This window comes from Triplophysa dalaica, chromosome 18, assembly GCF_015846415.1.
Source record: "Triplophysa dalaica isolate WHDGS20190420 chromosome 18, ASM1584641v1, whole genome shotgun sequence".
Classification (NCBI taxonomy): domain Eukaryota; kingdom Metazoa; phylum Chordata; class Actinopteri; order Cypriniformes; family Nemacheilidae; genus Triplophysa; species Triplophysa dalaica.
This window is the reverse complement of record NC_079559.1, coordinates 7,442,638-7,465,302: the sequence shown is the minus strand read 5'-3', so window position 1 is coordinate 7,465,302 and position 22,665 is coordinate 7,442,638. Positions and strand designations below refer to the sequence as shown.

At 36.9% G+C, this 22,665-nt stretch overlaps 3 protein-coding genes across 3 annotated transcripts; 1 reads left to right on the top strand and 2 right to left on the bottom strand.

Annotated features, from left to right (window-relative positions):
* Positions 1-5,266: 5,266 nt before the first annotated feature.
* gls2a (glutaminase 2a (liver, mitochondrial)) lies at positions 5,267-13,852 on the top strand. The gene is made up of 18 exons (XM_056730027.1): positions 5,267-5,602; positions 5,741-5,831; positions 6,833-6,954; positions 7,672-7,801; positions 7,891-7,970; positions 8,132-8,295; positions 8,968-9,026; positions 10,599-10,631; positions 10,710-10,768; positions 10,866-10,932; positions 11,026-11,076; positions 11,388-11,564; positions 11,732-11,863; positions 11,992-12,084; positions 12,180-12,241; positions 12,346-12,422; positions 12,600-12,663; positions 12,749-13,852. The coding sequence occupies exons 1-18, from the start codon at positions 5,409-5,411 to the stop codon at positions 12,936-12,938; spliced, it is 1,845 nt and encodes a 614-aa protein (XP_056586005.1). The 5' UTR covers positions 5,267-5,408; the 3' UTR covers positions 12,939-13,852.
* A 132-nt stretch (positions 13,853-13,984) lies between these two features.
* Positions 13,985-16,420, bottom strand: spryd4 (SPRY domain containing 4). Its single transcript, XM_056730028.1, has 2 exons — positions 16,245-16,420; positions 13,985-14,891 (listed from the first exon to the last, which is right to left on the bottom strand). The coding sequence occupies exons 1-2, from the start codon at positions 16,372-16,374 to the stop codon at positions 14,353-14,355; spliced, it is 669 nt and encodes a 222-aa protein (XP_056586006.1). The 5' UTR covers positions 16,375-16,420; the 3' UTR covers positions 13,985-14,352.
* A 182-nt stretch (positions 16,421-16,602) lies between these two features.
* porcn (porcupine O-acyltransferase) lies at positions 16,603-22,611 on the bottom strand. The gene is made up of 15 exons (XM_056729454.1): positions 22,497-22,611; positions 21,678-21,817; positions 21,366-21,558; positions 20,799-20,842; positions 20,519-20,700; positions 20,281-20,411; positions 20,026-20,046; positions 19,756-19,770; positions 19,537-19,662; positions 19,334-19,434; positions 19,057-19,133; positions 18,876-18,939; positions 18,373-18,458; positions 18,141-18,251; positions 16,603-18,062 (listed from the first exon to the last, which is right to left on the bottom strand). The coding sequence occupies exons 2-15, from the start codon at positions 21,811-21,813 to the stop codon at positions 17,961-17,963; spliced, it is 1,389 nt and encodes a 462-aa protein (XP_056585432.1). The 5' UTR covers positions 21,814-21,817; positions 22,497-22,611; the 3' UTR covers positions 16,603-17,960.
* Positions 22,612-22,665: the final 54 nt, after the last annotated feature.

Genomic DNA, 22,665 nt, shown 5'->3' with positions numbered 1-22,665 from the left:
TTTCCAGTACAGTCCAAATAAATTTCCAGGGCGCCCAAAGTTGATCTTTGCAAAACTTAACAACAGCTCTATGGAACTAATGTACATCTCACATGTATCTAATCTGTTCATCTCTTGTCGATCTTTTAAATATAGCTTTAAACTGGCCTGCATTTAAGACGAATGTTGTTGATTGAGTTTCTCCATCTTTCCTTGCCAACTAGCTTCTCTACTGTAGATGTATTTCTGTTGTGTCTCCCCCAGTTTATTTGGCAACTACACACTAGTTTATTTCTTTCAGCTTCCCTTTGTAACTTTTTCTGAATCCAATCACAATAAAACATCTAACATATTATCCATCCCACTGTGGGAACAGAAGAGACGAGAAAATTTCTAATGCTCTTGAGATTAAAAGATCAAACTGTTAGAAATGAGAGAGAGAACGAAGGAGGCATGAAAGAGCGAAACAGGAATTAGGATATTGGAAACTCGGCCTCTCTATGAGACATCCTGTGTATGTAGATGAGTTCGATGAAAGCAGCCGTGTGCGCATATGAAAATCACTTGGACGCGTGCGTGTGGTTTTGTGTGCCCGCACTTGACTCAATGTCTGTTAGCTTCATGAAGGGATACGTGTATGTGTGTACTCATCTGGGCGACTGTGCACGCACCCTTTTCGACGAGGATGTGTGTGTGTGTCTAACTGTGGGTCCAGTATGAGGCCTGACTGTGTGCTCTGTACAACACACACACAATGCGGCTCTGTGTGCAGACCTGTGGAATGTGAGAGCGCACCGGGCAGTGGGGGAGCGGAGAGCCGCGTCTGTAGATGGAGGGAGGGTGTGGAAAGGTAGAGGGATGAAGAGAGGAGAAGGGTGGTGGCAGGAAGACGGTGAGGCTCCAGGGGTGTGTAGGGTGACTGGGTTGCTGGAGATCAGATGATGCCAGGCCTGGTGATTGGTGAAACATCGACTGAAAGCACTTGTGACAGAAGGCCGATCCGTGCCAAATGATTCAGCATTGGCCGTGGGTTTCTTCTAATGTGATATTTTTAGACCAATCTTGTATTTCTAAAAAAAACAAATAAAATAAAACAGAATTAATAATAAAAATACGTGTGTATTTAATCATGAAACACAAATGGTCTGGTTTATTTGCCATGGCTTCACATCAGTGGACATTCTAGTATTCTGTAATAGTTAGGATAGTTCACCCAAAAATGAAAAATCTATCATCATGCACTCACCTTTATGTGATTCCAAACCTGTTTGACTTTCTTTCTTCTGTAGAACACAAAAGAGCACATTTTAAAGAACGTTGGTCACCAAACAAAATTAGCCCCCATTGACTTCCCTTGTATGGAAGTCATTTCTCCCAAAAAAAAATTCTGTTCCATAGAAAAAAAGGTCATAAACAGATTTTGAACAACATGAGGATAAGTTTTTGAGTAAACCATCCATAGTACATCTCACAAAATCATAATTTGAAGACCGTCCAAGATGGGATATTTTAACTGTTTCTCAATTACACTTTTACAGACTGTGTGCTCTCTCATATTTGTGGACAACAAGCTAAAACTAACGTATTCTGTGATTTTTGTAGTGAGTAAAATCAAACTGTGACAGCCGTGGGAACCTATACTGTTCTGTTTGATATTACAGTCCACGTTGGGGGGCTGAAGGCGCCCTTTATGTTTGGTCTCATAAAGCTTTCTATTTATTCTCATAACTTTTCAGATAATCTATGGCAAACAGAGGGACGACTTCCTAGGACGCAGGATTTTCGACAGCAGTTTCTGAATGAGGAATCCCCATTGACAGAGCTTAATACGTCTAGGACACCACCAGCCAGATTTAACTGCTCCCCTTTGACTTTTCATTTCTGATCCAGATCTGATTTAATCAAAATTATGTAAATGAATAGTTAGGACCACAGGCTTCTGGAATATTTCCTCCAATCAGTACTGAGAATATAACATAAACTGTTGTTTTATTTTTGTTGAACCAATACTGTTTACCAAGGCTGGACCTTAGAACACACACAAAATGATGACTTAAACAAAACAAACATTCACCACAAGGCTCTGCATTCTTAGCAGCTCCCTGGTAGACTTATAAGGTTGAGACCTTATCTTGTGAACTATCCTGAGAAACTGACCCTGTTTGTGGACATTGCAGATCCAGGTTCTCAAAGAATTCAGGTGGTATGTGGATATTTGGTTATGTAAAAACACAAGTGTTGAATTCATTGTACAAGTGGATCCATTGGTTTATTATTCAAGAATACGTACAGAGCATTCAACAGAGAGTATCAAAGAAAGTATTCAAATGATCATATTTTGTTGCAATGTGTAATACAACCTCATAGGTCAATAATGAAAAACGTATATATTTTGAATATGTTTTTAGTCAAAAAAAATGTTTGCCTATAAATATATGTTCTTGGTTAATCAGACAAACTGCACACGAATTCAATATACCTATGGCAGTTCTGTCCAGCACACAGATCACAGAATCTTGGGAGAGGAAGATGGAGGGGAGAGGGGTGGCTTAAGATGGAGCAGGTAGACAAAGCCAGCATTCATGGACACCGAGAAGGAATGAAAAACATTCTCCACCAAGAGAAGCCTGGTCATCAGTAGGGCATGGGTTAGGGTGTGTGCACGTGTGCATGAATGTGTGTGTGCCAACACAAAAGGATACGATTCGAGAGACATGGGTGTCTGATCTGATGATAGCTGGAGGTAGGCTAATTTTAAACTATGTGCCCTCCACCCAATATCTACCAGCTGCAGTGGAGCTGCTTTAAGGAAGACAAATTGCATATGTAATGAGAAGAAGGCCAATTTCTCATTCTTTGTGTGTGTAAGTGTGTGTGAGTTGGGGGTGGAAGTTTGTGACCGGTCCCCAAAGACAACAAGACAATGGCCCACACAGCCTGTGTGGAATGCACTGAAAAAACGCTCACAGCCAATTCGGTCGGTGTTAAAATTCCATAGAACTGAAAAGAGAAAACCATTGACTTATTTTTATGCTCCTTTACAAACACCAAATTGAGGTTGTAAATAAATCTCCCAGTGCTACTGAACTGGCATTCAGCTGAAAGAGGTGAGGTCTTGTGGTGCTGATTCTGTTTGCGTTCACAAAGGTGTGTTGGTGTGGCCTGCCCCCTACAGGTAAAAGAAGGTAGCCAAAGGGCTCTTTCGACTGAAAAGGTTGTTGTAGTAATGAACAAATAACCTTCAACATATAAATCCCAACGTGTAAATTCACATAGCAAAGCTGAACGTTTTATATTCATCTATGGACGCACCTGTGCATCAGAATGTAGTTACAAATATGTCCACCAGGGGGAGCCCCATACAAATGACATTCATGGCCTTCTAGAGTCTCGACTGTAAGAGGTAGGTTAGGGTAGTTAACACAAAATCAAACAAAATCCACAGCCTAAAAACATTAAGGGCACAGCAGAATGTGTTAAAATGCCACTTGGATCTGATACTTGTGACCCCAAGCAAAGGCTGACATAGTTATCCATTAGGCATGATGACCCACATGACGTCCCAGAAGATCTAGAATATCAGTGGTATGATCTTTAAAGAAAAATAACCTGGAACCCCGCTCAGGCCTTTACAGAACCTCTTCACCAGGCTGGAGGGAGGGACACTGTTTAATTTTTATGGCCTATCCCCCTGAATTCAAGAAACAGCTTTTAGGAAGATTTGAAATCAAAGTAACCCCACCCCAACAATATATTTATTTAGTTCTATTCAAAAATATAAAAGGTAAACCAACATGATAACAATGGCTAAAAAGTGAGTTCTCCACGAGGGCTTCATCACATGGAGGGCTGGAAATCGGGACAACGCTGGGGAACGGAGCCCAAGGAGTGAATTTCTAGGGGCGACCGATTTCCATCTTACACTATAGAACATTTCCATATTTTATCCTTGTACAGTGCCTTGCAAAAGTATTCATCCCCCTTCATTTTATTCAGATTTTGTTATTTTGCTTATCTTAAACTACTTTTAAATGAAAAAAATATACATTCATCTACACTGCATGGACAATAATGTCAAAACAAAAAACTGATTTGTGATAACTTTGCTAATTTATTAAAAATTAAAAACTGAAATAAGTGCATTGCATAAGTATCAATACCCTTTTCTGGGATACTTGAAATTCAGCTCAGAAGCATTAGTTTTGCTTGTTGATGTTTCTATACTTCGAATGGAGTTAACCTGTGGCAAATTCAACTGAACATCTCTGTATAAACCTGAAAATGTTTGTGATGATCTCCATCCAACCTGACAGAGTTTAAGAGGATATGTGGAGAGAAATGGCAGAAAATTGCCAAATGCAGATGTCTTAAGCTTGTCACATCATCATACCAAAAAAGAGTCATTAAAGGTGCTTTAACCAACTATTGATTTAAGGTTATGCGTATCCAACATATTATTTTCGTTTTTAGTTCTAAGTCTCAAAAAAAAGTATTTTGTTTTGACATTATTGTGCATGGAGTGAAGATTTATACAAAAATGTTTTGAAGTAGTTTAAGATTAGGCAGTAACATAACCAAATGTGAATAAAATGAAGGGGAATGGATACTTTACTGTATGTAATGGCCTCCAAATGCTATGTACAATTTATACATTGGCCTGAATAGAGTGATAATTTCAGCAACTATGGTTTACAATTTTGAAATTGTTTTCTTGTTTTGTGTCCTCATGCTAATTATAACAATTATTAACTCCTTTCAAACGAATTTATTAATATTGGAATAATGGATCATGGACAATACAACATAAAATCAAGCTCTGACAGGATTAAACTGGTTGCCTAAGCAGCTGTACCAACACCCACAATAATTTTATTTTGAATATGTCGTTGCTTGAGTGTGTTTGCCCTGCGATGGGTTGGCACTCCATCCAGGGTGTATCCTGCCTTGATGCCCGATGACTCCTGAGATAGGCACAGGATCCCCGTGACCCGAGGTAGTTCGGATAAAGCGGTAGAAAATGGATGGATGGATGGATGGATGGATGGATGTCGTTGCTTCTTTATTCTCTATCCGCATTAAAATAATACAAATATCAGAAAAAGTATAATATTCATAAAATAGATCAATTGAATAGTTTCCGCCAATAATTGAATCATCTGCCGCTTCCGTTCTGTGATCCACCAATGTTACATCATACACAGAGTCACGCCCCTCACACCGCCAGCGGGTGTTTCCCACCTGCGTGAGAGTTCTCGCTTTACCGGCTAAATTTGTCAACAGATATCACTCGTTCCTCGTGGGGTGTTTGTATAAAGGACTTGGAATCTACAAGAAAGAAGACAAATCACGCATAAGATAAACTTTTCATTTAGACTAATTTAGAGCTATTGTAGGTTATTGATTTACACAAATAAATCTCCGGACTGATTATGCATTGTGTTAAAACGTTAAGAGCGTCCAGCGCTGGAATTTTGCTCATAAGAAATGCTGGAAAATGGGAGAGAGTTGCGGGATGTTGCGGCAGAACACAGACACATGTGCGGCTGCTGCGCACGAGCGCGTCACATGGTCAGCATCCTCGCCATCAGCACCTGGCAACAGATGCGGACTCAGCGATGTACAGGTAATTCCCTACAGATGAGTTTGCCTTATCATTGTGTTTTTGCTTTTGATTTTAAAGAGTGACTGCCTCTTGCCTGCATTAAATGTTTCAATAAAGGTGATTTTGAATTATGAAAGTAATGTGTTGTGTTGTTTTGAGAACTAAGAGGGTGGTTGCTGGGTTGGAAGACCTGTTGTTCTACACCATCACCCAGGGAGAAGAGAAAATCTCTGTGGCACGTTTTCTAGCTGTGAGTAGCACAAATAAAGTCACATTGCTGATGACAACTATACAGTATGTGTGTTAGATGTGCAGTGAGTTAACACACAAAGAGAAAGACATTTAATAGTTAATATAATTTAATACAGTCTACATAATTTATAATTCAATGCATTTAAAGTTACTGTATCTGAACTTTTTAAAGTATCTTTGAACCCTTTAAAGTATGACTGGAATGAGGGACATTAAGAGTTACTCAGTTACAGTCATAAAAATGGTGGGTTTTGCATAATGTTGTTTCTATAAATACACATCAGGTTGGGGTCATGTGGTTGAACCAAGCAAGAGCTACAGCCAAACAGCCCCTATTAAATATGTCCATGACATTATATTAAATGGAGTAATAAATAAGAACTATTTAAAACAAAACCTAAAACCCCCAGAAACCTTCACCTCTTTATTTCTAGTCATTCATAGAGAAACCATGCATTTACATTTGTGTGTGTGTTTGTGTGTGTGTGTGTATGTGTTTCAGTGCACATGGCTCCCTGAAATAGAAACAACTTCACAATCTCACACTTAAATGTCTGCTAAAATATATATCCATGATGTTCTTTTGCTATATATATATGATGGTCACACCACCAATAAATCCATCATTTATCAAACAGCTTTGTGCATAACTGAAATGTTACAGCTATATATTACTGACTTATGAAAACAAATTCCTTCAAATGACTGATGGTTAAGACTATTATTAGACTAATGTAAGCACTGTCACACTGTAACACAAGCGTGTCAGATTTCAGCCCATAATTAAAGATATCCATATACTGTAAATCACAAGTAGCGCACATAAACATACTGTAGCCAATATACAATGAATGATTTATAGGGACAAAAACATATCACAAGCCTCTGTATATCTTTGTATTCCCTTTTCAAGCAAATCATGAACTAAATATTGTACTTAACACTAAGCAATAAGCCATTTCTTTTGAAATAATAAACTGTGTGTTCATGTTTTAATAGGCCCTCAGAAGCACAGGGCTGCTCACCTCGGACCCCCGTTTGAGAGACTGCATGCGACAGATTCACCAAGCAGTCCAAGATTCTGTTGGAAACGCAATGATGGACCAGGAACTGTTCAGAAAGTGAGTTGGAAATTCACTAAGCAATGTAATTCTATATACTGTACATGTGTATATTTGTGCCTTCAAAGGGATGGTCCAATCCATGTCATCTTTATTTTCCTTCTTGTCATTTCAAACCAGTATGGCTTAAAATATACAAAATTATTCTTTCTTATGTGCAGAAGAAAGTAAGCCATACAGGTTTGAAATAACAAGATGTGAGTAAATGATGACAGAATTTTCATTTTTGGGTGAACTACTCTTGTGATGAACATAGAAAAGATCTTGGTGTGCACCACTAACAGTTGTCAGAATGTTGGCACACGGAGGGTAAACAAGAGTGCAATATTCCTGGAACACTGAAAATACTACTGTTTCATAAGTGCCGGAATACTGTGCACACACGCACATAAATCATACTGTCATACACAAATAAATTACCCAACTCTCTGTCCTCCAACATTAATAGAAAAGCACCTGTCACATTTGTTTTTGCATGTGAGTGTGCGTGCGTCCTGCTGGAGCATGTGTGGAGCACCTGAGACTTGTTTAGCATTGACAAAATATTTGTTTGTCGTCTTAATCGCAGTTTATCGCTGTATCAAACCAGCTCAGCAGTGTTAATGAACGTGGATCAAGTATCCATGGTTGGGCTTGTAAAACTCTCTTAAACACATTTCACATCACAGGTGGCTGTTTAGTCACAGTTGCGTGACACAAGCATATGTGATTTTGTAGATGTGTTGGGAGCAATATTGTCCTGCTGACTCAAGCCTTCCAAAGGAAGTTCATCATTCCAGATTTCGATGCCTTTTCATCCCTCATCAACCACCTGTATCACAACGCACAAGCTCGGGAAGGAGGAAAAGTGAGTTATATACATTTACTTCTCTGTTAAATCACCTTTATATTCACATTTTTTTAAAACCTCTTCTGTGTTTGTATGGGTTTGTATAGGTAGCCAACTACATCCCTCAGCTGGCAAAGTTCAGCCCTGATCTCTGGGGAGTTTCTCTGTGTACAGTAGATGGTCAGAGGTAAAATCTAAAATCTTCAAACAGTCTTTACTCACATGTATGTGATGAGAACAGAATCCAGAACAATCTTCAGACAAACAAGACACAACTGACACAAACTATTTCTCTTTCTTAAAGTACATTGACTTTCTCCTGTTTTCCGTTTGTTTTCATTTCTGTAGACATTCTATTGGTGACACAAATATGCCGTTCTGTCTCCAGTCCTGTGTGAAACCTCTGGAGTACGCACTGGCTGTGCATGAGTCCGGCACTGAACAAGTGCACAAATACGTGGGAAAAGAACCTAGCGGCCTCAAATTCAACAAACTCTTTTTAGATGAAGAGGGTGAGAAACACTTTTTCCTGTAATTTACTGATACGTCCACATAAGTACTTAAGTGTACCTGTAAACACTCAGGTGAACTACAGGTATTTTGGAAATATTCCCAGCTGGTTCCTGGTCATTTTGACTAAATGTGAGAATGTAGTTCTCATAAAGTTTCCATCTTTAAAATAAATGTTACATCTGCTATATTTACAGAGCTTTTAAACTAAGGGCATAAGGTAAATTAGAGATACGATCAATAACCTTTGTGTTCAACACTCTTCAAAATAAAGGTGCTTAAAAGGTTCTTCACAGCCATGTGATAAAAGAAAATGTTTGGGTTCAAAGGTTCTTTAAGGAACCACATCTTTCTTCAATTTTAATAATTTGAAGAACCTTTTTCGCCACGAATAACTTTTTGTGAAACAGAAAGGTTCTCCTGATGTTGAAGGATCTTTATGGAACCATCTAGACAAAAAAAGTTATTCTATGGCATCGCTAAGCATCTTTATTTTTTGAGAATGTACTTTATCCAAGTTAGAATAAAAGGAAGTTATTAATCGTAGAAATCTTATCTAAGAATTTTATCATCTCTGGGAAATGTGACTTCTGCAAAGGTTATGGAATCCTTTTGTTATGGAAGGACTTTTTCAGCACCTTTAATGTTTTTGTACATTGTTATTGTTTTTTCAGACAAACCCCATAATCCCATGGTGAATGCTGGGGCCATTGTAATAAGTTCTCTGATAAACGTAAGTGATAAATTGTTCATATATTTGTTGTTTTTAGTTAAGTTTATTTGTCAATAAAAGTTGAATATACTGATCAATTTTCATGTTGCCGCCTGAAGTAGAAACTAAGATAATTGTTTTTGGGCTCTTTTCTCTTGACAGTTTAAAATAGATCAAAATGTGTCTGCGTGATGATGTGGGAATTGTGTTGTGGAAATGGATGTCGGGTAGGAGGGGGTTGGCATATGGGGAATAACATATGACCTACAGTGGCTCAGGAGGTGTGTCCAAACAACCAATGAAACTATGCAGTGTGAAACAATCCTTTTTACATGGTTATAATAATTTCTTGTTATAAATTAACGCATAACGATTTACATTGCATTATATTATACATTTGTTTCTAAGTAGCCCTACCCCTAGGGTCGAACCCATGACCTTGGCTTTGCTAACGCCACTCTCTAACCACTGAGCCACAGGAAATCCTGTTTTAGGATCGAAAGTATAAAAAAAGAGAAAATAAAAAAGTACACAAAGAATTGTAATCATTTCAAGAACTAATAGATTTATAATCTGACCGCATGCGTTTTCAATTCAACGTAAAAGTTGTAACGTTTATTGTACGGTACAAATTTGAAAGTGCAAAAGTTTGTAATTTGATCTGTTAAGGTTATTACTCAACATGTTGTGAATCAAAGACAAGCACTTTGTAAGATGGAACACATTTCACAGCTATGATCGCATTGCACTGACCTTTCCTGATAGACCCGGCCACCTGCCTTAAACAACTAGTCATCTTTACATCATATTTTTAGGACACATGAAACAACATGTGCAGCAGTTTGTCTGCATTGCCAAATTGCAGGAACTATTAGTTAACAGTAAATCATTTCACTTAATGATCAATTTCACAAATTGTATAGTCATAACTTTACTTTACTAACACCGACTTAATGTTTTCTTCATTATTTTTAGTTAAAATAATAATATTAAATAATAAATATTTTTCATATTTAGAATAATTGAAAGCTGTTCTACTATCCGATCCATCTCATTTATAATAAAATAAAATAAATAACAACACATACACAATACAAGATTTTACGAAGGCACAATGTATATTTGTTGACATGACATATATTTTTGAGATCATGAGACATATATTCAGGTGTCCAGACCTTTCACTGGTGGAGTATTTTTTATTTAGAAATAAATTAGTTTTAATTTAAGATGCAGTTTCTCATTACATTAGCAAATGCCTGCCTTTCTTTTTATGCCTTTAATGTATACGTTTTATGCGTTCGAATTTATGACCATTGGTTAAGATACAGCAACTATCAGAGTTGGTAGGGTTCAAAATTTCTAAATGAATGGTCTCAGTCAGCTCACACCACTTCTAACACACTACTTGTACACGCTGCCCTCATGTGTCAGATTGTATACTGCACTGTTACTGCAAGGTATTTATAGATTAATCCCAAAACAAAATAGTTTATATGGCAAAATATGAAGATTTGCTGTGTTAAAATTGTACCTGAAATTGTAAGTTTTATCGGCATGAAAAATTATGATTTTGTTAATTTTTTATTACAGCCTGGGTCCAACAAGGCAGAGAAGTTTGACTTTGTAAGTAGATTGCACCATGTCTGCAATATCTTTAACATCTGCTGTTAGTTCATTTATTCATATTAATTTCTCTCTCAGATGATGGATTATCTGAATAGAATGTCTGGCAGAGAATATGTTGGATTCAGTAATGCCACGTGAGTTTTTTGACATTACAATTTGAAATCAATGAATGTTCTGGTTTGATGGTGTATTAGTTATATGATTCATAATAACTTTTATTATGTTTTAAAGTTTCCAGTCAGAGAAAGAAACCGGTTATAGGAACTATGCAATTGGCTATTATCTCAAAGAGAAAAAAGTATGTTTTCATATTCCTTCTTCACTGTATAAGCATACTGAAATGTATTTTTGTGGGTCATGATATTGTCACTTGCTTGCTTCTGTCCTGTAGTGTTTTCCCAGAGGAGTTGACATGATGGCAGCCCTCGATTTCTACTTTCAGGTTTCAAATGGCTATTTGCTTCATTATTGTTGACTGTAGAGATCAATAGATTAGAAAGATCAGTAGTGCTTGCTATTATCGTTCATACAGAGGTAGGAAACAGTTTGTCTTGCACTGTTTGTGCTATGTGCATGAATGTTTTGATTACTACTCTTTTTAAGCAATATCAATAGAGATTTATGCCCGATGCCAAATAAATGTATGGAAAAATCCCCCACACATTGATCAGAATACAGAATCACCCATCTTCAAAGACACTAGTTTTCTTTTAAACCCGTATCTTTATCTTTTTGTGTCTCTTTAATTTACAGCTATGTTCTATCGAGGTTACTTGTGAATCCGGCAGCGTCATGGCAGCTACGTTGGCTAATGGAGGGATTTGTCCAATCACAGGCGAGCATGTGCTCAGTGCAGAGGCAGTACGAAACACACTCAGTCTCATGCACTCCTGCGGCATGTATGACTTCTCCGGCCAGTTTGCCTTTCGCGTAAGTCCAGAAGATGTGCAGAAGTGTCATTTTTAATACTTTAAATATTAGGGGGGAAAAACTAACTTACTTGCTATCATGTCAGGTCTGAGGAACTAAATTTTGCTGTCACCTCCTCTCTAATAAGAAAATCACAATCCCTAATTTATTTTGTGTGTGTACCTCAGGTGGGCTTGCCTGCCAAATCTGGGGTGTCTGGTGCCGTACTACTTGTGGTTCCTAATATCATGGGCGTGATGTGCTGGTCTCCTCCCATTGACCGCGTCGGCAACAGTATCCGAGGAATTCACTTCTGTCAAGTACTTTAAGATCTCTTTTTCTTCAACTGGGTCTCTGTTTGGAACAAAATACTAGCCTCAATTGATGTACAATTTTAAAAGCATAATGGTATTCTGACCACTACTCAGATCTGCATCTTTTTTTGTAGGAGTTAGTTTCCCTCTTTAACTTCCACAACTATGATAATCTGAGACACTTTACCAAGAAGCTAGACCCTCGCAGACAGACAGGCCACGATAGGGTAAGACCAAATCTGATATTCCATTCACAAAGCGCCAACAAAGAAGAGGTAACAATAGATAGATGTATATTTATTTATTATGTGTGATACTGCAGAACAAATCAGTGGTGGATCTGATGTTTGCTGCTTACAGTGGAGATGTTTCAGCTCTCAGAAGGTAAAAAAATATATCTATATATTTGTTTTTATCATGAAAAATGAATGGAGTTGTTTCCGTATGTGCAGAAATTTATTTCAATAAGAGATCTATTTGTTTTACAGAATCGCTCTTTCTGCGGTCAATTTGGAACTGACTGACTATGACTCCCGCACTGCCCTACATGTGGCTTCAGCAGAAGGTAAGAAAATCTTTTGGGGGGGGTTTCAGTCTCAAAATTGTTTAGTTCATAATAATAAATGATTAAAATATATATTTAAAAAATCCGATCCAAACCACATTCAGTGTTAGTCAGTCCTATATTGGAAAATGAAGATTGAGTGCAGTTTTTCTCTAAAACTAGAATGTCTGATTTCAGGACACTTGGATGCTGTCAGGTTTTTAACAGACACCTGCAAAGTCAACCCAAATGCAAAGGACAGGTAAAAACATCACTCTCCTTGCTGTTCTGTTTTAGTTCTGCCTGTCATTTTGTTAGTAATGCAAGTCAAATCATCTTCTCTTCAGATGGGGGAACACACCCCTCGATGATGCTATGCAGTTCGGGCACAATGCCGTGGTCAAGGCAATGCAGGAGTACCAGAGCATTTATACGCACACATTAATACCTGAAGAGCTCAGTTCAGACAAGTGCCCTGATTCCACAATGGACGCCGAAGAACTGAAAAGCATGGAAACTCTGGAAGGTTTAATGTGATTGAGCATTGCCGTGGGCGAATCCTACACCATTGCTCTTGACTTCAGAATGCAATGAAGCATGTTGTTGCGAGATGTCAATAAGGGGCCCTGGACATTTATGACAGCCTGTAGAGGAACATACTGGCCAGACATGCATCCAATAATGTAGTGCTAGGCTTCAAACCAAAGCTGTACCTTATTATACTATGGAATACGAACCTACAAGTGGTTAGAAATTTCTGGTACAGTTCACAAAACAGTTTGGTTTATTGGACCAACTTAGAAATGTTTATGCTTTTACTTTTCATACAGAATTATATTTAACAATATTTTACATCTTAACTGTCGCTTACACTCCAACACTGGTAAAGTCTTAGAAATCTTACAGACTTGCTGAATTAAGACAAACATATAAACACATAGAATAAAAATTTAGCTGGTTATGAAATAACCCAATTAGAAAATGGTTCATTTTCATGTCACTTGGGCTATTAATATTATAGAGCAAAACCTTTTTGAGCATATATTTGTATATATGTACAATTTTGTAAGATGTTTAGATATGTTTGTAAAATATTATGTAATTTAAAATGTTATTTGTATGTAGGGCACAAAAGCTTTAACTTAGCATGCTGATGATTTGGCAAGAAATAAAAAGAATTTAGGACTTGTTAGTATTGGCACTTTATCTCTTATTATAAAACCGTTCTTATGTTCAACGGATAGTTCACCCAAAAATTTTTATAGTTTCTTTATTTAATCATTCTCTTCATAACCTGTAAACGACTTTCTTCTGTGGAACACAAAAAGAAGGTATTTTGAGAAATGTCTCGATGGTTTTGTGTTCATTCAGTGGAAGTCAATGTTTTGCAACAACGTTTTTCTAAATATCTTCTTTTGTCCTTGGCAGAAGAAAGTCATACAGGTTTGGAATGACATGAAGGTGACTAAATGTTGACAGAATTTTCACTTTGGTGTGAACTGTCCCTTTAAGGTGTGTCTGTAAAGTAAAAAAAGGAATACGAATGGAAAGACGTAAATTAAGCGAGAAGAGGAAACTGTAAATAAAGTTAATAAAATCACAAGTCAAGAGTGTCTTTATTCAAAAGCATCTGTCATGTAAGCTGGACCAAACACACTGTCCTAAAACACCAATGGAAAATGAGAAATTAGAAATGACTAGTATTCTTATGTGAAATATGTAGGTTGATCAGTTCACCTGCATGATCACAAATGACTCAACATGAGAATGTGCTCAGCAGCAGGATGGACAGACCCTGTGTAAATACACAGCTTAGTCATGTTAGTTTAGGACGGTAATGAGAAAGGGCCATTAAGTGCTGTCTTCTTAGTCTTTCCATATGGCCCCTACTCCCCCTTCTCTATCCATTAAAAGCCATGTACCATCCTTGTGTAATTGAGCACACAAGTTACTAAAGCCCTTCTGGAATCTCCATCCCGGAGTGTGTAAGCAACTCTCCATCCCAAAGCCCAACCGCTGGACAGACGGGCGAGCGGAACTGTGTTTTTATAGTATGGACTACTTGAACTTTCTGTATGTCCACCAAACTGAGACGCCCAGCCTCAAAGTCCAGTAAGAGCCCAACCCGATCGGGTTTCCCCACTAATGGCACCGGGACCTGCTTACCGCTGGTCATGGCAAACCACTTCCTCTGGACATATGCAAACACCCAGGAAGTGGAATTAGTGCCCACACATTCATCACGTGAGGTCAGCACGTCAGTCGCGCCCAGCCTAAACTCATGGGACTTTTTGACCGTGACCTCCCAATAGTGACGGCCAGAATCGATGTGTGCATCAGCAAGGACCACGGCCCAGTCACGGAACCGTAGAGGGGTGTCCTGCACAAGGGTGGGATCCAAACCAAGACTTCGATAGATCACACCCGTGTCCTTCTTAAAAAGATCCAGACTGCTATGAGCTGTCCGTTCATCAAGCTTAAACTTTAAATCTGTTGAAAGACACAGCATCTTTAATAATATGTCTTACACAATCTATTGTTAGTACTATGAAACTACCTTTGACATGTTGGGTTACTTCAACAGTACCATGATTTTAGTAGCTTTTTATCCTATGGCATTCTTAAAAGTACATCATCAAAAGTATATCATCTAAAAGGGGTAGTTGACAAATAAACTGCACATGTGTCCTTGAGTTTAGCAAAAAAAAAACGAACAGTGTGACAATTCTCTCTTTAGCTATTTTGGATTCTAATAACATATATTAATCATATAAAATAATATTAACAGTTTAAAGTCACACCATAGGTCACATGGTACGGTTTATCAGTCAACTTCCCAAATATCATGATATACTGTATGAACGTGGTAATTCAGTGCCTAATAGTGCTTTCCATACGGTTGGCTGCAGTGGCATTAAAGGAGTGGCTTAAGCAAATGTAGATATGAATTTTCATTCAAAAAGATGTATGACTGTGTAGCTTTTGTTGATGTAATTTGCAGTGTTAGTGATTACAAATAAAACAAATATAGGTTCTTAAGCATATATAAGCAGCATATTTTAGCCAACGCTTAAATAACATTGTATACTATACTATTATCACGGTGTCGTAATAGTACTCTAATATACTACGGCATTCTATAACATTAAATATAGTAAAGTGATAAGCCGTAGTATATGTTCAAAATGGTGTGTTAGTATTGTATATGTTTAAAAAAACAATATCTAGAAATATTGAAATGATTACAGTACTACAGCATTTCTTTATGTGGGAGGGGGGCACATAATTCACAAGAAACCCTTAACTTACAAAATAGTAGTTAATTAAAATCCTTCAAATATCTCTTTTTACTAAAATTATATAGAAATAGACTATGGGGGTATGTCTTTGGTGGGCTTCACCCATCTGTTTGCAAAGCTCTAGTCTAATACCACTACTGTGCATCTGTATTGAAACAGTGTATTAAGATAAGGTTACCATTGAAGTGGCAACATATCCATTTTAATCCCACCAAGTATCAAAATTAACTGAGATATATTTAGTATATTGAAACTAGTATGGCAAAGGTCAGCATGGAAAGCCAATGGGCGTATACTAAAGGGTAATTTGGGGTTATCATCACAACAATGTCACAAGCTGTCTTCCCCTGTATTCTAAGCTTGTGCAAATCGTCTTCACATGATGTGATTCTATAGCATGTTTACTCCCGAGGTCACATCAATATGCCATTAACTTCTAACTAACAATAGTTAAATGCTGCACGAAAACCTTATCCATTTCTTTTGACCTCCGACATTGTCTGGACTTGTGTGTGGATAAGATTAAAACATGCGTTTTACTCACTGTTCCTAACACTGGTAGTTATATACCATCTCCGGCTTGTGAGTGGTTTGCCACGGCTGTAACCGAGTACAGTCCCTAAAGATCGGCCTGTCAAACGGCACAAATGTACCATGCTTGAGGACATCGCCATGTTGTCCCAAGTGCAGTACGTTTTGATGTATTATTTCCGACCTGCCACAACGTCTCGCGCTCACGATTCCTGCGCGCTACTGCCACCTACTGTGAGGAAAAGTAAAGCACGTCATCCTATAGACATTCTTTATATTCATTACGAGGCATTCATTAAAAATGACGAAATAAAAGATTTTATTATTAACACTTTGCCTCGTCTCCTAGACATACATAACGTAAAAACATGTCATATGAACTCTTTATTTAGTAGTTACTAAGAAAAAATTGACATTTTTAAATTCATTTAGTTTAATAGAAAGAAAAATAGCTTGAGTATTGTTGATTGGAATTGCTTGAACGCAAAAAGGAAACTAATGTAAAAGGTCATAAGCTTATATTATAAATGTTCTGTTTGGCACATTACACTTAAAAAAAAAACAATATTCTATATTTTAGCGCCCATGATGTATTTACTACCAATTAGTAATAATACAAAATATCAAAACAATAAAATGATCAAATAAAAACACATAAAACCAAAAACATACCTAAATACTAATTTCATATATGCGGGAAGATTATAATTTACATTACAAAAGATCAAACATAATCATACTGCCTCAGTAATTCAATGTTATAAGGGTCACTGCAAAATTGGAACACTTTCCTTTTCAACGTTTTTTTGTTACAAAATGTTGGCGTGAATTTCAGCTTATTCATTCACAGCCCTATACGTGTAAATGTATGACCATTCATTTAGTCATTCGGCATGTCTGTCTTTCATGAAACACAGCGAGCAGGTGTATTCTGATTGTGAATCGCAGCACGATATGAGCTTTAGTGAAAAGCAACAGTAGATACTCCATTTGAGATACAAATAAGAGGCAAGCTTAACCAGACTGAAAACAATGTATTAACCACTACTCAGAGTTCTGAATGTTATGTTGGTCAGCAGTAGAACATGAATGAGAACGTCATTGTTAAGAAAATCTGAATCCCGTTGAGAAACTTTCAACTTTAGGTAAAAAATAACATTAAATCTTAATCTTAAATCTTAACTTTTTGCATAATTGCATTATGAGTATTGACTGAGTCTTGATTTGTGTAGTTTATGCATTACAGAAAAACTACTGAAATATTTACTTTCTTTTCACACATCAACAATTTTCACCTTAGACAAAATTAAAACATATTTTTTTACAGTTTGTATGATCCTAAATCTATTAAACAAAAATAAAGTCTAAGCTTTATTTTTTAGTCACAAAGAATTGATGAGTGCAGTATTGACTATAAAGATTTAAAAATTAAGACATATTTTGGAGTGCTGTGGTTTGTAAAAAAAAAACTGATGCTCCATTAGGTAGTTTAAAAAACTGGTACTTCCTGGTCTGTGCTGTGGCCGAACCAGCTGTGTGGAACCATATTAAATGTAAATAAGTGTTTTCCCGGATTTGTGAGTACTCTGTTCCACAGTCAAGTTCATCCAGAGTTCACAGGGATGTAATAAAAGGCTATGGCACCTCCGCGGTAATCCCACATGTTTTAGCCAATCACAGCATATTGCTATCTTCTCCTTCCTCTCTTTGTCTATGTAGGTTTCAGAGTTTAAAGAATAAGGCGATACAGGACCCAAAGGCCAAAGGTCAACCAGTGGCTTGCCCAGTTGAGCTGTGTCCATTTCTGAATGGTGTGACTGGCCATACCATCCTGTGGACAAAAATGTAATTGTAAAGGCAATTTGCAGAATACATGGGAAGAGATTACAGTGAATCAAGTTTTTCAAACCTCTTCAGAGTCCATGTCATCTGTGCTGGAGCCGAAAATGGAGCCAAGGTATGTTAAGTGTAGCACTGCTAACACGCTAAATGTCCCGTTTATTAAATATACCCACAATGCCTAAAGAGAAGAAAAATATAAAATAATCAAATTAATTGTCATGATGTCCTAGTCTTATATAAAATATGTGACTTGTTTGTATAAATAAGTGCTTTAATAGCTTCAATGACATGTATCATGCCTTTTTGTTTTGATGTTTGCAGTCAGATGGGCATTTCCTGGAGAGGACGCAAGCATTTAAAATCACAGACAATCTTTTCCTAAGCACTGAAACACAGAATAAACAGAAACAGAATAAAAGTAAAATCCATCAGATACAAAAAACAAAAACATCTACATGAAAAACAATAAATAGTTTGGAAAAGACTCTATGCATCTAATCATCCCTTAAGGAAAGAGTTTTCCTTAATAATAACTTTCAATTTAATAAATCTTGTAATATATATTTGACAAATACATAGAATAATACATTGTTAATGTATTCCAATATTTCGATAATTGAATAATACACAAGGAATTTGTGCTTTTCGTATATTGAAAAATATAAGCACTTAGTTCCAACAAATGGAAATGTATAGATTAATATATTGCATTATATTTTCCAGTATGATCCTGTATATTTTTGTTTTGTTAGGTAGCTAAATGGCTTAACATTTTTTGTTAATGTGTTATGCATATACTTACCATGCTCAATGTATGTTATAAAGCCAAGAGTAAATAATACTGCCACAATATGAAAGCTCAGACCCTGAGAGAACCAAGTAAATAGTTTTAAAGCACTGCACGAAAAGGTGTGTCTAAGAAAAATGCACTACATTACAATAAATATACTTTAGCAAGTGTGCAATTCCAAAGTGCTACTTACATGAAGCAGAGCGCTAGCTGCATATGTCAAGATGATAGCGGTGAAGGATCCATATTTGAGAGACTTCTTAAACACATCTAAAAGAGGAGCATAAATGTGAATTACAAATATATTTGAAGGAAATACAGAAAACCCACAAAACATGGGCTAAATATAGGTAAGTTAGACCATTTTTGGTTCATCAATCATGCCCTATAGTGTGACTACTCTTTTATAACAAATTAAAAAAAAATCTAGAAAGCAAATAACCATCATCAATTTAAAATAACACACATACAGGTGTTGAGCCAGCGGGACATGGGCAGGTTCCAAGAAGTTACAACCTCCACCATAGACCGTGGAAACTCAACATTCAACGGCTTTGCTATTGTCATGTCCCTGAAACCACAGAAACAGAACATCAGAAATAGTGAGTGAATAAAACACTGATAAAATAAATTACCATTTTTTAACATAGAAGTCTGTCACATTTGTACATACCACTTAAGGTTGTCTTTCTCCTCTGTGAATCCAGCACCTGACAGTGTGGTTGTTGTCTCACCCAGGTAACTCACAAAGTAATTACTGAAATGGAAGGACAGATTGTTCTCATAGGCCTGTAGCCACCTGGTGAAAAAGAAAACCAAGGTTACCAAAGACTAGACAAAACAACAGTCAGAGTTTATTCTGTTCAAACATTGTGATTATATGCTTGCTTACCTTGTTATGGAGCCTCTGAAAAGCAAGAAATATTGAAGTAATATTAAATGGCAAAATTATTAAATATGATCATTAAAATTCTTAATTTTTACTAATATACACGAATAGACTAAATGTAAATAAACAAAGCATAGAGAATTCCCTGATCAATCCAGAAAAGTTTGCCAAATATATAATAACATTAAATTCATTTTCTTCAGTCAATGATTATTTATGTGTCATTTTGCCATTTTTTTTAATTATTGATCAATAATGTAATCAGATTAATACCTTATTTTTCGCCTTTTCTTGCTGGGGGAGTAAAAGGAAAAGAAAACGTAAGAAAATAAGGGAAATCCTTAAAAAAATATTATTCAATCTATTCAACTCTCGGTAAGTTTTATAAAACTTTTGTAAAATATTATATTTTATTTCCTCCTTTTTTCTTTGGATAAACACATCTCTTAAATGCAAAATGTACATGTTACATCTCCAAATGATGTTTTATCAAAACAGTGGTTAAATGATTCAAATCTCTTTACTCACTTGCGAAGCAGCTTATCTCCAAAGACTGGAATGAAATAGGGAAATATATATGGTGCAATACAATTAGAGATGACTAAACATATTTGACTCGCCACACAGCTCCAGATTGACTTTACAAACCAGGAGAGGCTCTGGAAAAAAAGACAGACTTAAAGCAAACTCTAAAAAGCCTAGAGAAACACATTTAGGCCTACCCAATTTTGATCTTATACTGACAACTTTTTAAATTGACACTCACAAGTTTTCGACTCTCCACTGTGTCCATATAGCTCTTGAAGCTGATCCAGGGCCCAAAGATGACTGTCCCCACAAAGTAAATGTAGCCCATGAACTCCACTGGAGAGGGAACTTTCTCCACTATGCCTTTGTCAAGGTCAAACGCAAGAGAAATTGCCTTCATGGCCACTACCATCTGGGAACCTAGGAATTTCACATCAAACTCAGTTACATTCTAGTAAAGGTATATCCAGCATGGTCTAATGATCATTATTATATAGGTAACAAAACAGCAAACTCACCTCTCATTTTATGCCAGGTCATTGTATCCATCATATGTAACTCTCTTAAACAGAAAAAAATCTTGTTTTAAGAATGTATTCTGCTTGTATTTCAGATGAGCTTTCAAAAAAAATTTATTTTACAGTCTCATGGGAGTCAATGATAAGCAACATTTGTTTTTGAAGATGGTGCACAGATGCAACAATTTTTTCTTTTGGAAAGCGTTTCTGTCTTAATTATCCCGAGGGATGTTCAACGGCTTTTAATAATGCTAACAGATTTGTCACCGAAACCTACACTGTTTAACCAATAAATGACATGACTGTTCCACACTCAATGACTGCCATTATAAAAAGCAATTTCTAGTCAGCAAAATAAATAGTTAGAGAACATCGAGTAGATGATGACCTTCGAGAATCATTTTTTTGAGATACCGTTCACATATAAAGACGAAAATATGTTCAATTTTTTTTAAACATTCAATTCTGAGATTCTTGATGCACACAAATATACGCAAATTGACTATCTTATGCATACACTGCTGTTAAAAACACACACACAAGATGTAACATGATGTGTTTTTATACCCTAACAGCAGGTAGATGAGGATAGTGATGGACAGGAATGGACCCCGGCTGCTGGAATGACGACACAGGAAGAGAATGAGGTAGCAAAGCAGGCTGAGAAGCACCACCCAAACCATGTGCAGCTCGAAGAACAAGTACAGCACGTAAAATCCACCCATCACCGTACTGAGATGCTTCAAGAAAGGGGGCAAACCTGTTAGAAAAACACAATTTACTAAATCAGTTTCTTCAGCAGCTTGAATTTGTAGCTTTGAATTGTTTTGTATGCATAGAATTATTACTATAATCATAAGACTACATAAAACCTCTCACCCAATCTCCACAGCAGCCGACACACTAGGCAGATAAGTAAAAGTTGCCATATTTGTTCTAGACCCTGCTGGAGAGTTGGAAGCAAGCAACCTGATCCCAGCTCCTGAAAGAACTCTTGTCTGCTTAGAGCTACCATTGCCCTGTATTTTAGAAAAAATATATAATTATTTTATATGTCAGGAATATACACCAATAGGCTTTCCTGTAGCTCAGTGGTAAGAGCATTGCGTAACAACACAAGGTTGTGGGTTCGATCCCAGGGGATTGCAAATACCTATGTAAAATGTAGAGGATAAAGCAATGTAAGTCACTTTTGATAAAAGCGTCTGCCAAATGCCTTAATGTAAATGTAACTGAGGAGATATGTTGAGGTCAGAGAATTGATACATATGGACATGATTGAAAACACACTACATGATAAAAACATATCCTCTTGACATTAAGAAGTTGGGAGATAGATGGGAAAAAATCTTTGTTAATTTTCGTTGTGGGTTTTTTTATGATAACCAAATGCTTTATGTTGGATCGTAATTGCGTGTCCAGATTATCATACCCCTGCAGATTTGAATACTCTTACACCACAAAGCAGACGACAATCATCTATAAAGTCGTGGTCGAAAAGAATGGAATATTAGCTGTGAAATCGCCAAAATGTGTTACATTCCTAAATGTATAATATACAGCGCTGCTCAAATCCTAAAATCCACAAATCGTTATACAGCAGACGAATGCAAGACTCGATGCCCCCACGACGGACACCGACGTCCGGCGTGTTTCGGTATAATGTACGATTTGTATGAACTGTCAAACATTTCTTACCTAATTCAACCGAAAAGCCCTTAAATCTTCTGTCAGGTTTTAATCCAAATATGGACAGTTTTGCCTTGCTTCCGGCACAAATGGTCCTGATGATGCGCCTGATGTCGCTCGTTCCCATTGATGGTATCCGTCATTCAAGTTTACACTGTCGCGAAGGGAAACCCAACGG